This window comes from Macrotis lagotis, chromosome 2, assembly GCF_037893015.1.
Source record: "Macrotis lagotis isolate mMagLag1 chromosome 2, bilby.v1.9.chrom.fasta, whole genome shotgun sequence".
Taxonomy (NCBI): Eukaryota; Metazoa; Chordata; class Mammalia; order Peramelemorphia; family Peramelidae; genus Macrotis; species Macrotis lagotis.
Window position 1 is genome coordinate 249304488 of NC_133659.1, and position 12034 is coordinate 249316521.

General features: G+C 32.8%; 1 protein-coding gene and 1 pseudogene across 2 annotated transcripts in view; both read left to right on the top strand.

Moving 5' to 3' along the window:
* RPAP3 (RNA polymerase II associated protein 3) overlaps window positions 1-12034 on the top strand; it is a 67233-nt gene that overhangs the window by 17522 nt on the left and 37677 nt on the right. For both annotated transcript variants that reach the window (XR_012476083.1, XM_074225687.1), the window contains exons 6-9: window positions 1175-1296; window positions 1856-1926; window positions 2742-2867; window positions 6788-6915. Coding sequence is in view for 1 of the 2 variants with exons in the window: in XM_074225687.1 (XP_074081788.1) it covers window positions 1175-1296; window positions 1856-1926; window positions 2742-2867; window positions 6788-6915 (447 nt within the window). In the remaining variant the exon portion in view is untranslated. The remainder of the gene's footprint in view (window positions 1-1174; window positions 1297-1855; window positions 1927-2741; window positions 2868-6787; window positions 6916-12034) is intronic.
* On the top strand, window positions 2874-6781 carry LOC141514687 (RWD domain-containing protein 4 pseudogene; annotated as a pseudogene).

Consider the following 12034-nt stretch of genomic DNA (forward strand, 5'->3'; position numbering starts at 1 on the left):
GCTTTCCTCTGTAGTTTCAAGATTGGTCCTTGAAAAGTAGACTTGGTCAGTTGCCACTCTCTAACATCTTTACCAACTGCATTCAGGTCTTCCCTGGGTACTGCCCTTCTGACTGGTCGCTGCCTCTTCTATTTCATATTCAGGAAAACTCTTAACCGTTCTTCACTTCTTCTCCAGTCTCCACAGCTTTCTTTCCATCCCCTTCCATAATCTTCTGGTTCTGCAGCCATGAACTGTGTTCAGTTCAATTCCACCACTGTCAGTCAACAAAGATTTTATTAAGGGTTTACTGTTTGCCAATATTGTGCTAAGTGCTGAAAATGTAGATTTAAGACGAAAAACAGCGTCTTACATTTCTCAAGGGAGGTTACATTTCTAATGGGAGAAGACAGAACATAAAATGAAACTAAAAGGTGTGGGGGCTCTGTGTGAAAATGAAGATACTCAGGGGCATAATTGGGAAAATCTGGAATGTAACCTGGAGACTAATGAGACATATCTAGTCTACGCACCCTTCTTAAATAGAGGTTCATTATTCTTGATTGAAGTGTCACTACTTTTCTGTGACTCTACTTATCCCTTTAACTTGACTGACCCGAATGTACCTCTCTTTCAATACTCCCCTTTGTGTATTATTTCTCCATTAGAATAGTAATCATAATAATAGCTAGCAAAAATATATGTGTGTGTATACATATAGAACTTGATATACTTTATCTTAGCTGGTGCTCCTAAACAAACATAAGAGATTAATAAGTACTATTATTAGCCTCATTTTATACATGAGGAAACTGAGACTGAAAGTAAAGTGACTTGTCAGGGTCATAATGTGACACATGTATGAGGTGGGATTGGGATTCAAACACAGTCTTTATCAACAGCCTGACCTTCCTGCTTTGAGGGCAAGAACTGTCTTTGCTTTCTTATTTATACCCCGGTCTTAGCATAGTGTTAAACACTTAATAAATCCTTTTTAACTTATTTATTCATTCATGGACAGGACCTTCTCAAAGCCTTTCTAACTGTGTAAAACCTTTCAGATTCCCCTCTGCTGTCAAAACCTTCTAGAGCTCAGGGTTATCTTCTTGTTGCAGTGAGGCATCAGAGAAGGACTGTGTTTAAGAAATCTTGTTAATATTTCATCTTATTAATGAAGACACTTCATATATTACAGATTTGCTGTTGCTGAGTCTGATTGTAATTTGGCAATTGCGTTGAATAGGAATTATACAAAGGCTTATGTTAGAAGAGGTGCTGCTCGTTTTGCACTCCAAAAGTTAGAAGATGCCAAAGAAGGTAATAAAATCTTAAGACATTATCAGAATGCATTTATTTTTCATGTTGTCATACAAAGAAAGCTATATAGTGACCACACTTTTCCTTTTAAGGGGTTATTTTAAAATAATTTTTGTGTATTTAATTTTATTATTACTAAAGTTATTCAGTAGTATTAACAAAAATTAGCCAACTATATTAGGGATTAAATAATTCTTAATACCTTTTATAAGAATTTTATAGTTTTTATTTAAATTTCTAACTATTAACATGACAGTATAGACCTTTTATATTGTATACATCAAAAAATCTCTTCCTGAAAAAGAGATGCAATGGACTTTAATAGCTTACCGACTTATAGACATAGTACATACTTACGTATTGTATTGGTCTTAGGTCTAGTAAAGTATTATGATTTGTGTTAGAATTTTCTTTTAAGAAGAGTGTTGGAGTAAGACCTAAGATTAAGTCAAATCAGTTTTCCTGATGTTAACTGTTATTGGTTTCTTAATACTTTCTTAAAGAAAACTTGACTACCAATGAAACTTATTAAAGTTTTATGTTCCTATGTTTCACGTAGATTATGAAAAAGTATTAGAACTGGAACCAAATAACTTTGAAGCAAAAAATGAACTCAAGAAAATCAATCAGGTAAAAAAATCCATTATTCAAATAAATTAAACATCAAATATTACTTATTCAAATAAATGATGGTCAATTCTTTGTGCCTAGATAAAGTCCAAAATAACAATTTAATGTTAAAGACTTCAATATTCCCATTTAAATTAACCAATAATACTGTGGTCAGTTGCAAATATTTTTCAATTTGGTTTTTTATCTGGAGTTAATCATCATCATTATATATTACTATTGGTATTAATAGTAGATTACAGTTATGTAGTGCTTTGAGGTTTGTAAGGCTTTTTCCTGCTTTTCTATTTGTTCTGTTTTTGAGAACGTAGGAAAATCTGCTTTATAAGTTGAATATAATTTCCTATTAGAAGGTATTATAGAATTGAGAATTTGTCTTCTTTTTAGTCTAAGTCTGTAAGAATTTAGAAATACAATATTACTTTGAGACAGAGATCTGCTAATAGTAAATGTTTCTGGTTTGAAGTGGTGGTTTGAGAGCCATGTCAAATATTTCTTCATTTGTTTTTGCTGATTGAGACTTTGAATTAAACTTGAACATTTGGTGTTTTAAGAATTGTTTTGTAGGGGGTGGCTAGGTGGCGCAGTGGATAGAGCAACAGCCTTGGAGTTAGGAGTACCTGAGTTCAAATCCAGCCCAGACACTTAATAATAACCTAGCTGTGTGGCCTTGGGCAAGCCATTTAACCCTATTGCCTTGCATAAAAAAAAAGCTTGAAAAATTTGTTTTGAGATGTTCATGTAAAATGCATAACTACATCTTATAATTTGTTTCTATGTAAGGTTTTTTTATTTTAAAAGTTTGTATTTCCTAGGCACTGATATCCAAAGAAGATTCTCACCTAAAAGAAAATGATACAGTGATTGAAGTAACTGAAGAAGAAAAAAAACAACTTAAAGAACAGCAATGTAGGCAGCAGGCCATCCGAGAGAAAGATTTGGTAAAAAAAACGAAACTTACAAAAATATTGAATTCACAAAATTGCCCTCATTTATTAAAGTTACTTAGTTGTATTAAGGACATTGTAACATGCCAAAGATTTTTTTACTTGGTTCCTTAATTTGTCACCTATATTTTGCCTTAATTATCATCATTACAATGAACAATTCTATAAGACCTCAAAATTTCCAAAACATTTTATTTGTATTAGCTGGTTTCATATTCACAACCAAAGGTGCTTTTATTATTCTGATTTAATCAGAAAAATGTGGTTTACAGAGAAAAACTTTTATGACTTGTCTAGAATCACAGAGCTCTAGTAAGTGTCTGAAGTGCAATTTAAACTCAGGCTTTTATGAATCCAAAGTAGTTCTGTCATGATATTGAATTAGGGAAATAAAACTAATGCTTGAGTTTTTTAGTGTTTTCCTGAAGTTTTTATTAGTATTAATAATTTTTAAATAATTATATATCTATCTATTTTAATAATTAATAATAATTTTTATGAGTGAGGTATCTGACTCAGTGCCCAGGCATTGAAGGTCAACTAATAAATATTTAAGTGAATTAATAACGACCTCATTTGTTCTGAAATTTGACTGGTTTGGGGCGGCTAGGTGGCACAGTGGATAAAGCACTGGCCCTGGAGTCAGGAGTACCTGGGTTCAAATCTGGTCTCAGACACTTAATAATTACCTAGCCATGTAGCCTTGGGCAAGCCACTTAGCCTTGCAAAAACCTAAAAAAAAAAAAATTGACTGGTTTTAATTTAGTCTGTATTCTGATATAATATACTTGACAAAATTTTAGAAGACCTGATTTGCAAACATCTGTGATTTCATCAATGAAGGTTCTTTCCTCCATTCATACAGATTGTGTACCATCAATGCTTTCTCTTCTAAAGGTTATGCTTTGTTTAACATTTAAGGAACCAAGGTTACTTCAGTAGCACAATAAGACATTGTAATAATCTTTTTATGGAAAATTGAAAATTTTGTTACCTTTGAGATTACATGCATGCAAATAAGTTTCTTTTTAAAGTTTGAATGTTTTTAAATGTTAGTATAATTTTAAACTGAAATTAACATTGTAAAGTAGCACACATTTAAAATTTTTCATCATGTAATCTCCTATAAGTCCTACACAGTGGATCTGTTTAATAGCATGAGGACCTTGCCCTAAGTCTCTTTACATTATGTCAATACAGATATAGCATATAAACTGCTTCTCTGTTAACCCTTGCTTTCACCTCATTTCTTTTTTCTTTTAAAGATTTTATTTTATTTATTTTGAGTTTTACAACTTTTCTCCTAATCTTATTTCCTTCCCCCCACCCCCCACAGAAGGCAATTTACCAGTCTTTACATTGTTTACATGGTATACATTGATCCAAATTGAATGTGATAAGAGAGAAATCATATATCTTTAAGGAAGAAAAATAAAGTATAAGAGATAACAAGATTACATATTAAGATATCAGTTTTATTTCTAAATGAAAGGCAATAGTCCTTGGTCTTTGTTCAAACTCCACAATTCTTTCTCTGGATACAGATGGTATTCTCCATTACAGACAGCCCCAAATTGTCCCTGATTGTTGCACTGATGGAATGAGCAAGTCCATCAAAGTTGATCATTACCCCAGTGTTGCTGTTAGGGTTTCACTTCATTTCTTGTTAGAAATCTTTTCTAGGTTGCTTTGTGTAGGCATTTAAAAATTTTGAAATCTGCTACATGTAGTTAATATACATCCATCAAGAATTTCTCCTCTGCTCTTTGGGTTACTTGCAATCTTAATCTATAGAGATTATGGTATTCTGATTCCTAGAAACATAGCATTACTACAAGAATGTTAGTGTTAAAAAGATGAATTTTTGTTCCAAGGAGAAATTTGACATTGTTGAAAGTACTGTGTGTTTTCCCAAATGGTTTGAACTGGTCCCTTCCTCTAGTTTACTTTTGTCCATTAGTTTGTCTAACCAAAATAGAGGTACTGATGGATTCAACTTAGATGGACTGTTTTATCAAACTGTATAAAATAGTCTAGACAGTAGACGTTCTTTATTCTCTTTGAATAACTAGGACAAACTCCTTTAGTGATTATAAAACTTATTTAGAAAAACTTATAAAAGTTTTGGGACTTGATGCCCTATATACTTTCACCACCTATATGAATAATCACTCTTCCATTTGGAGTCTATGCTAGACATTCTTCATGAAAATGGCAAAAACCTCTCCCTGTTTTAAGGCTATAATGGTCTAAAAGTATACTATTTGAATTTAAACTACAGTATCTATAGAAGTAGATATGGAACACAAAAGACTGGAAGTCATTTCTTAATTCGTAGGTTACCTTGACCAAAGAATTCATTATTTAATAGGGAATATTTAGCTAGTTTAGAAAACAGACAAAAATCTGTGACCAGAATGATACTTAAGGTTTTGTCATAGTATCCCTTCTAAAGGTCATGCTTTGCTTATGTAACATATAAGGAACCAGGGTCACCTCCATAGCACAATAAGACATTGGAATAATCTTTTTATGGAGAAATCTGACAATTTTATCACCTTTGAGATTAAATGCTTGAAAATAAGTGTTTCTTTTTAAAGTTTGAATATTTTTAAATGTCAGTATAATTTAAGCTGAAATTAACATTGTGAGGTAGCACATAGCAATAAATTTTCATTAAAATTTTTAAAATATCTTGTACATTTTTAGAAAACAGCAAATATTTAGACAATAAATAAATTGGACTTTTTAAGGAAGGAATTACTTTTTTGCAGCTTATGGAAAAATAAATCTATTAAGTTGTCAAGGAAGAAAATGTAAGAAATTGAAATCTATAATTCACATGCCATAAAAATGATTATCAAAGTGTGTGTGTCTGTGTGTGTAAAACAATTGCCTGTTGTCAACTTAAATGTGTTTTTAATGGAAAAATCTAATACTTGTATATTTGTTATTTTTGTGTATATGGAATAATTTTATTAATATATGCCCTGCTGAGTTGTGACTCTGTCCTTGGCTACTTCCTACTTCTCCCTCCCCTGCTTATCCTCCTCTCTTTCAGAGAGAGGAGGACCTTGCTGCCAGAGCAATGAGTGCCAAAGAGGAGGACCAGGAGATGGAATTGGAAGCATTGCATTCTATTTGTGAAAGCAATAAAAGTTTCCAAGGACTAAGTCCAGTTTGATTTTAGTATAGGATAAGTAATTGGTGATCTAAAAACCTTTTCATTATTTTTGGACCAAAACATGTTCACAAGTAGCTCCAATCATATATGTGAATGCTTTTTTCAACTATACCATGTCATCAACTATAAAACAAATTATTCTGACTAAATTACAGGAAAAAGTTGCAGTTAATCTTGGAACTGGTATGACATATGTTAGAATATGTATTGAATTTTTGAATATGGACATTAAAGAACAGTTCTTGGAGAATCATTATTCTTTTAATTCAATGACATAAATAAGCAATATTAGTTTACTTGAAACTTCTAATATGGTTCCCTCAAGTAAGAAAAAAGTTATAATAAAAGATTACATTTTTAAAACTCTGAAATGGAAGATGGCAAATTAGACTACAAGAGACTGGAACTGGGTTGATGTGGTTAAGCATTTAAGCCAAACTAGTTCTAAAGATCATGGTTAATGAAAAAGAGTTTGAAGTAAGAAAATACCATCTGTTAATGTGGTCATTATGTTTCTTTCAATAATCTTCTTTTAGTAATCTTCTATTAAAGTTTTTATGTTTCCTAATAGTAATGGGAGTAAAAGCTACTTTAATGTGAATTAATTTTTTTTTGTTGGGGACATTGACTGTAATAAATTTCTTAATATATATGTATTCTCACACATGAACACACACTCTCACTTGTATACATCAACTCTTACTTGCTCTGCTTTCTTTCTTTTGTTTAGGGAAATGGATTTTTCAAAGAAGGGAAGTATGAACTAGCAATTGAATGTTATACTAGAGGTATAGCAGCAGATGGCACCAATGCTCTTCTGCCAGCCAATAGGGCTATGGCCTATTTAAAGATTCAAAAGTAAGTTTTCTGTATTTTGTGCTGTTTTCAAATGAAATTTTACTATTTTTTCTGACATTATATCAAAAAAGATTCCCTAAAGTTCAGTTTATTGCATTGAGCACTGTTTGTATTCAATGATCTATACCTGTCTCATAGCTTTATTGTGAAATTCAAATGAAGTACTGTATAGTAAGATCATTGTACAAAGTTGGAAATGTGTAATTTCACTATATTTACATGCGTTTAAAAAATATTAGGTATCCTACTTGCTCCAATTTTTGTGCTAGTAATACAAAGATGAAAAATATGAATGTGCTTGTCTATTTCCTGATATCCTATGCCTCAGCTCTTGCAATCTAGTTTCTGACTCCAACACTCAATCTAAAACTCCTCTACAAAATCTAACCAATGATGTCTTGATTTCTAAATCCAATCTCCATCTTCATACTTACCCTTTGGGAAATATTTGCCACTGTTGATTACTTTCTCCTCCCAGATATTCTTCCCTCTCTGTATTTTTGTGATAGTGCTATCTTTTGCTGGATCACTGCTATGCTTGGTTATGTTCCAAGACCCTGTCCTTGGCCCTTTTCTTTCCAGTTTTCTAACCTTGTCCTTCTCTAATTCATGCTTCATGGAGCTGCCAAGTTTAATATCCCTAAAAATCATGGACAAAAAATTGATCATTTCCAAGCTCAAGAATTTTCAGTTACTCTCTCTTGCCCCAGGATAAAAAAAAAAGTACCTTTGTTTAAAGTTCTGAGTCTGCCTGCAGCCCATTTTTCCAGAATAATTTTATAGTACATCCTCTCACAAAATTTATGTTTCTGCCAAATTGGCCAGCTTTTTTCCCCCCTTGATGTGACATTCTCTTTGTTTACCTTATGTGCCTTTATACAAAGTGTCTTCCTTTTTTTGAAATACTCTCTCTCCTCACCTGCTTCTTGGAATTCCTAGTTCCCTTCATAGCTTGAGTTATATTCTTCCTCCTATATGAGACCTTAATTGATCTCTTTTGCCTCTTCAATCTCTCTGAAATGATTTTGTATATGTTTTGTATTAATGTGGCTGTTTTCTTCTTAGCAGACAGTAATCTTGAGGGCAGAGACTCATTTTTGTTATTGTGTCCTCATTGTTTTAGCAAAGAGCTTGGTGATACTTATTAATTGCTTGTAGAAATAATAAATGACAGTCCTGCCCTCAGTTTATAAAACATATACTCTGTATTTTATATTTCCCCATTGTCAAATGTTTATTATAGTTTGTACTCAATTTCTATTCCATTTTTAATAATATATTGATAATACTGAGTTATACTACTGGACTTAGGCTCTCATCCATTTTGATATATTCTTTACTAATTATACAGGCTGCAACCCATCCATTCCTACTCATCTAGTGTGACTCTTGTCGATGTCCATAATTTCTCCACTGAGGAGCTCAAACCAATATGCTAGAGGCTTTCTTCATTTTCCCCTGACATTATGAGGATGCCAGTTGAGCACCTCTGGCTATCCACCTGTCATCCCATGGGATGTGGGATTAGAGCATCATCTCTTCCTGTTATATATTTCCTTCCTTATGATAATTTTTTTCTTCTGTTTTGAAGTTCCTCATTGGTTATATTTTGCAGCTTTTTTTGTATCTACCTTTTGCCTCTCCATTGCCTTCTCTGTATGATACTCATGTTTAGTTCTTTAGACACTTTTGTGTTCCTTGTTTCAATACCCTGCAGTAATATCTATAGACTATTGATGTATTATGAAGATTGACATTTGTTTCTGGAGAAACTTGGGATCATTAAATAAGCTTTTCAGTTTTCTAAAGGCAGTCCAGCCCCTTTGCCTCCTCTTGTTTAACTCTTGGCCCAACTTGGCCATCTATATTTATTGTCAGTCCCAGTCATATTATATTAATGGACATACTCTGGATTTTTCCCTCCATATGTATAAGCTTAGCAATAGATTTTACTTGGTTATTCCTATATAGCCAAACTCTATGAGTGTTTACAGGTCTCTTCCAGGAGAGGTGTGCTATAATATTTGGAGACTTGATGTAACCAGCACAATGTCTTATGCAAATAGGAGCCCCTAAAAGTTTGCATCATCCTTAGGAAATCCTTCTTCAAATAGAACATTGCACTGGATCTCCTCTTCTAGTAGTTACCTTTGGTAATATATCTCCCTTCTTTATGCTTTGCGTACATTTATAATCATATCTTTCAAGGACTTTTGAACAACTTTGATATATGGATAGATTCCTTGTTAAAAGAGATACTCTACGGCAGCCTTTTGCTCTGCCAAATCAAATGCTTTTTCATAAGCTATAGATCATCAATGCACTAAGATCTTGTATTCTGTACATCTTTCAGCCCAATGTGAAATAGTAAAAATATGGTCTATTATAGAGTATTGATCTGAAGCTTTGCTTCCTGCCTACTAATATCCTCAGTAAGGATATCCTTGATTGATGTGAGATGAGTCTCATAAAAGGAAAGTAGATGTTTTGATGACTTTTTGTTGTTTTAATGTCCCAAAAATTTTATTATTTCCCTCTCCTTCAAATACATTCTGAGTCAATAGGGTAGATAAGAGCCTTCAAATTAAATCATCATGTACTTTGATATTTAGTAAGTTGTATACAAACATGGCTAATGTTGAGAATGTTGAGAAAGTCATCAGAAAGCATGGTTCAGCAAAGAAGGACTGTGAGAGGTCAGACTTGTAATCTTGTCCCTTTTTACATAAATACTTTCTTTGAGAAAGGTGCTAGATACAGCAAAGACCAAGTAGCATCACAAAAAATGAAAAATGTTTGAACAAGCAAGAAAAAGACTTATCGTTCCTAAATCTGCTGTCTGTTTAGTCAGACCACTAACTTGTCAGAGATAAAGAATGAGAAGAAAGATATGGCTTACAGTTGAAATCACTCAGCCTTGACTAATTAAAAAATTATGAAAAAATTGTTAACAAATAAGAGAAATGACATAGATTTAAATAATTTTATTTGGATTGTTATTAGCTAATGAAAATTAATTTTGCTACAGTCCATAGAGTACTTCAGTCAAACATTTATTTGCCTTAAGAAGAGAACTGTCAGCTGGCAAAAGTGGTTTAGATTTTTTTTTTTTTTTTTTTTTTAGGATTTTGCAAGGCAAATGGGATTAATTGGCTTGCCCAAAGCCACACAGCTAGGTAATTATTAAATATCTGAGGTCAGATTTGAACTCAGGTACTCCCGACTCCAGGCTGGTGCTCCATCCACTGTGCCACCTAGCCTCCCCTAAAATATATATTTCTTTGTAAAATCTTAGAATAATTATAGTTGACTAAACATTATCTAAAACAGAGAATTAGTAAAAGATAAAAGCCACTTTAAAAAAAGTTTGATAAATGAATCTAAGCAAAGTCATCCCAAGGCTATTGAAGGACACCTAACAGAAGAAAAATGGAAAATAACCTGTAAAAATTTTTATAGAATTATCTCCTGTAGGATCAGTTATATTTGGACATATTAATGCCCATTATAAGGTAGTAAAAAGACTAAAGACTAAAGATGGGGAAAGTAATTGGATTTTTAATCAAGCATAAAGAAAATAGATTCTTGCTTTAGTTAACACAAAGTTGACAGTAACTTAGCATCATATTAAGTGCATAGTGTGTCTTTCTCATTTGTTCCTCTTAGTAAACCTGTGAGATAGATACAATTGATATTCTTATTTTACAAATGAGGACAGTGAGACTAAGAAAGTTTATGACCTTCCCATGGGCAAACCTCCATAAAATCTTGGAGGTAGAATTTGAAACATGTTCTCTCCTGACTTTCCATTCAGCACACTTTACACCATTGTTATTGAACACCCAGATTCAAGTAAATCTCTGTCACTGTTGCTGACCAATCCTCAAAGACCAGTGCTTCAGAACAGCAGTGGTAGGGAAAGGGAAGAGGAGCTACTTTGACTTTTTCTTCCTTTCCTTATTCCAAAATTTGGTTCTCTCTCCACCTTTAACTGAGTCTTATCTTGAAGATTTTAATAAAAGGTTTTTGATAGCTAGAATTAACACAGGTTTGGAATTGCAGCAGGTAGTTAATTTGGGGGTTTTGGAGTGGACAAGAGGAATAGCCCCAACTCCTGGTTTCATCTTTGTGAAAATTTCCAGTATGGAAACTCTCCCTATACAGACTGATAATTTTTGTATAAAACTAAGGACAGTGAGGGAGTAAATGACATGTCCATGGTCACATAACATATGTATGATAAAAGACTTGAACATAGGTCTTTGAGTCTTGAAGGCCAATCCCTCACCAACTATTATTGAACTATCTTGGTGATGAATTTTTAAGGTATAGAATCCTTGTTTGCTTTATGCAGAAAATGTTAGGACTAATAATATAGTAACATCTAGTTTAATTTCATAAGGCAATATGTATCCTTTGATATGTGATTTCTCTCTCATCACATCCAATTTGGATCAATGTATACCATGGAAACAATGTAGGATTGGCAAATTGCCTTCTGTGGGGGGAGGGAAATAAGATTAGGGAAAAAGTTATAAAACTCAAAATAAATAAAATCTTTAAGAGGAAAAAAAAAGAAATATGTATCCTTTGCTGACCAGTTAACATCACAAGAGAGCAAAAGTTTCTAAAAATCTAAAAAGACAAAAAAAATCTGTTGTTTAGATTAATGACAAACAACAAGCAGTGTGAATGAACAGCAAACATTTAGACCTAGAATTTAATATAAAGAGAATGAACTGTATTAGCTTTGGAAAACTTCCCCTAAACTTTTCCCTGAAACAAAGGCCCATATTTTTTTTAATAATATTTGCCCAGGAGTAAATGGCTCAGGAGTTCTATAGCATTTTAGATGCTGAATATTACACTCAGAAGGCAAAGTTGAGGTACATAGTGGTTTTGCAGTACATAGCAAATAAGAAACTTCCAAAAAGTAAAGGATATCATTAGAGAAAGGTATGATCAAAAAAAATGGGCTTTCATGTAAGATAACAAAATGATGATAACTTAAGTGTTGGCATTCTTTCAGTATCTGGGAAAGGTCCCTCTTCATATTGGGGGGATTCACTGTGTTTTCTGAGAGAAACTGGACAAAAATGGAACAGGATGGTCAGAAATG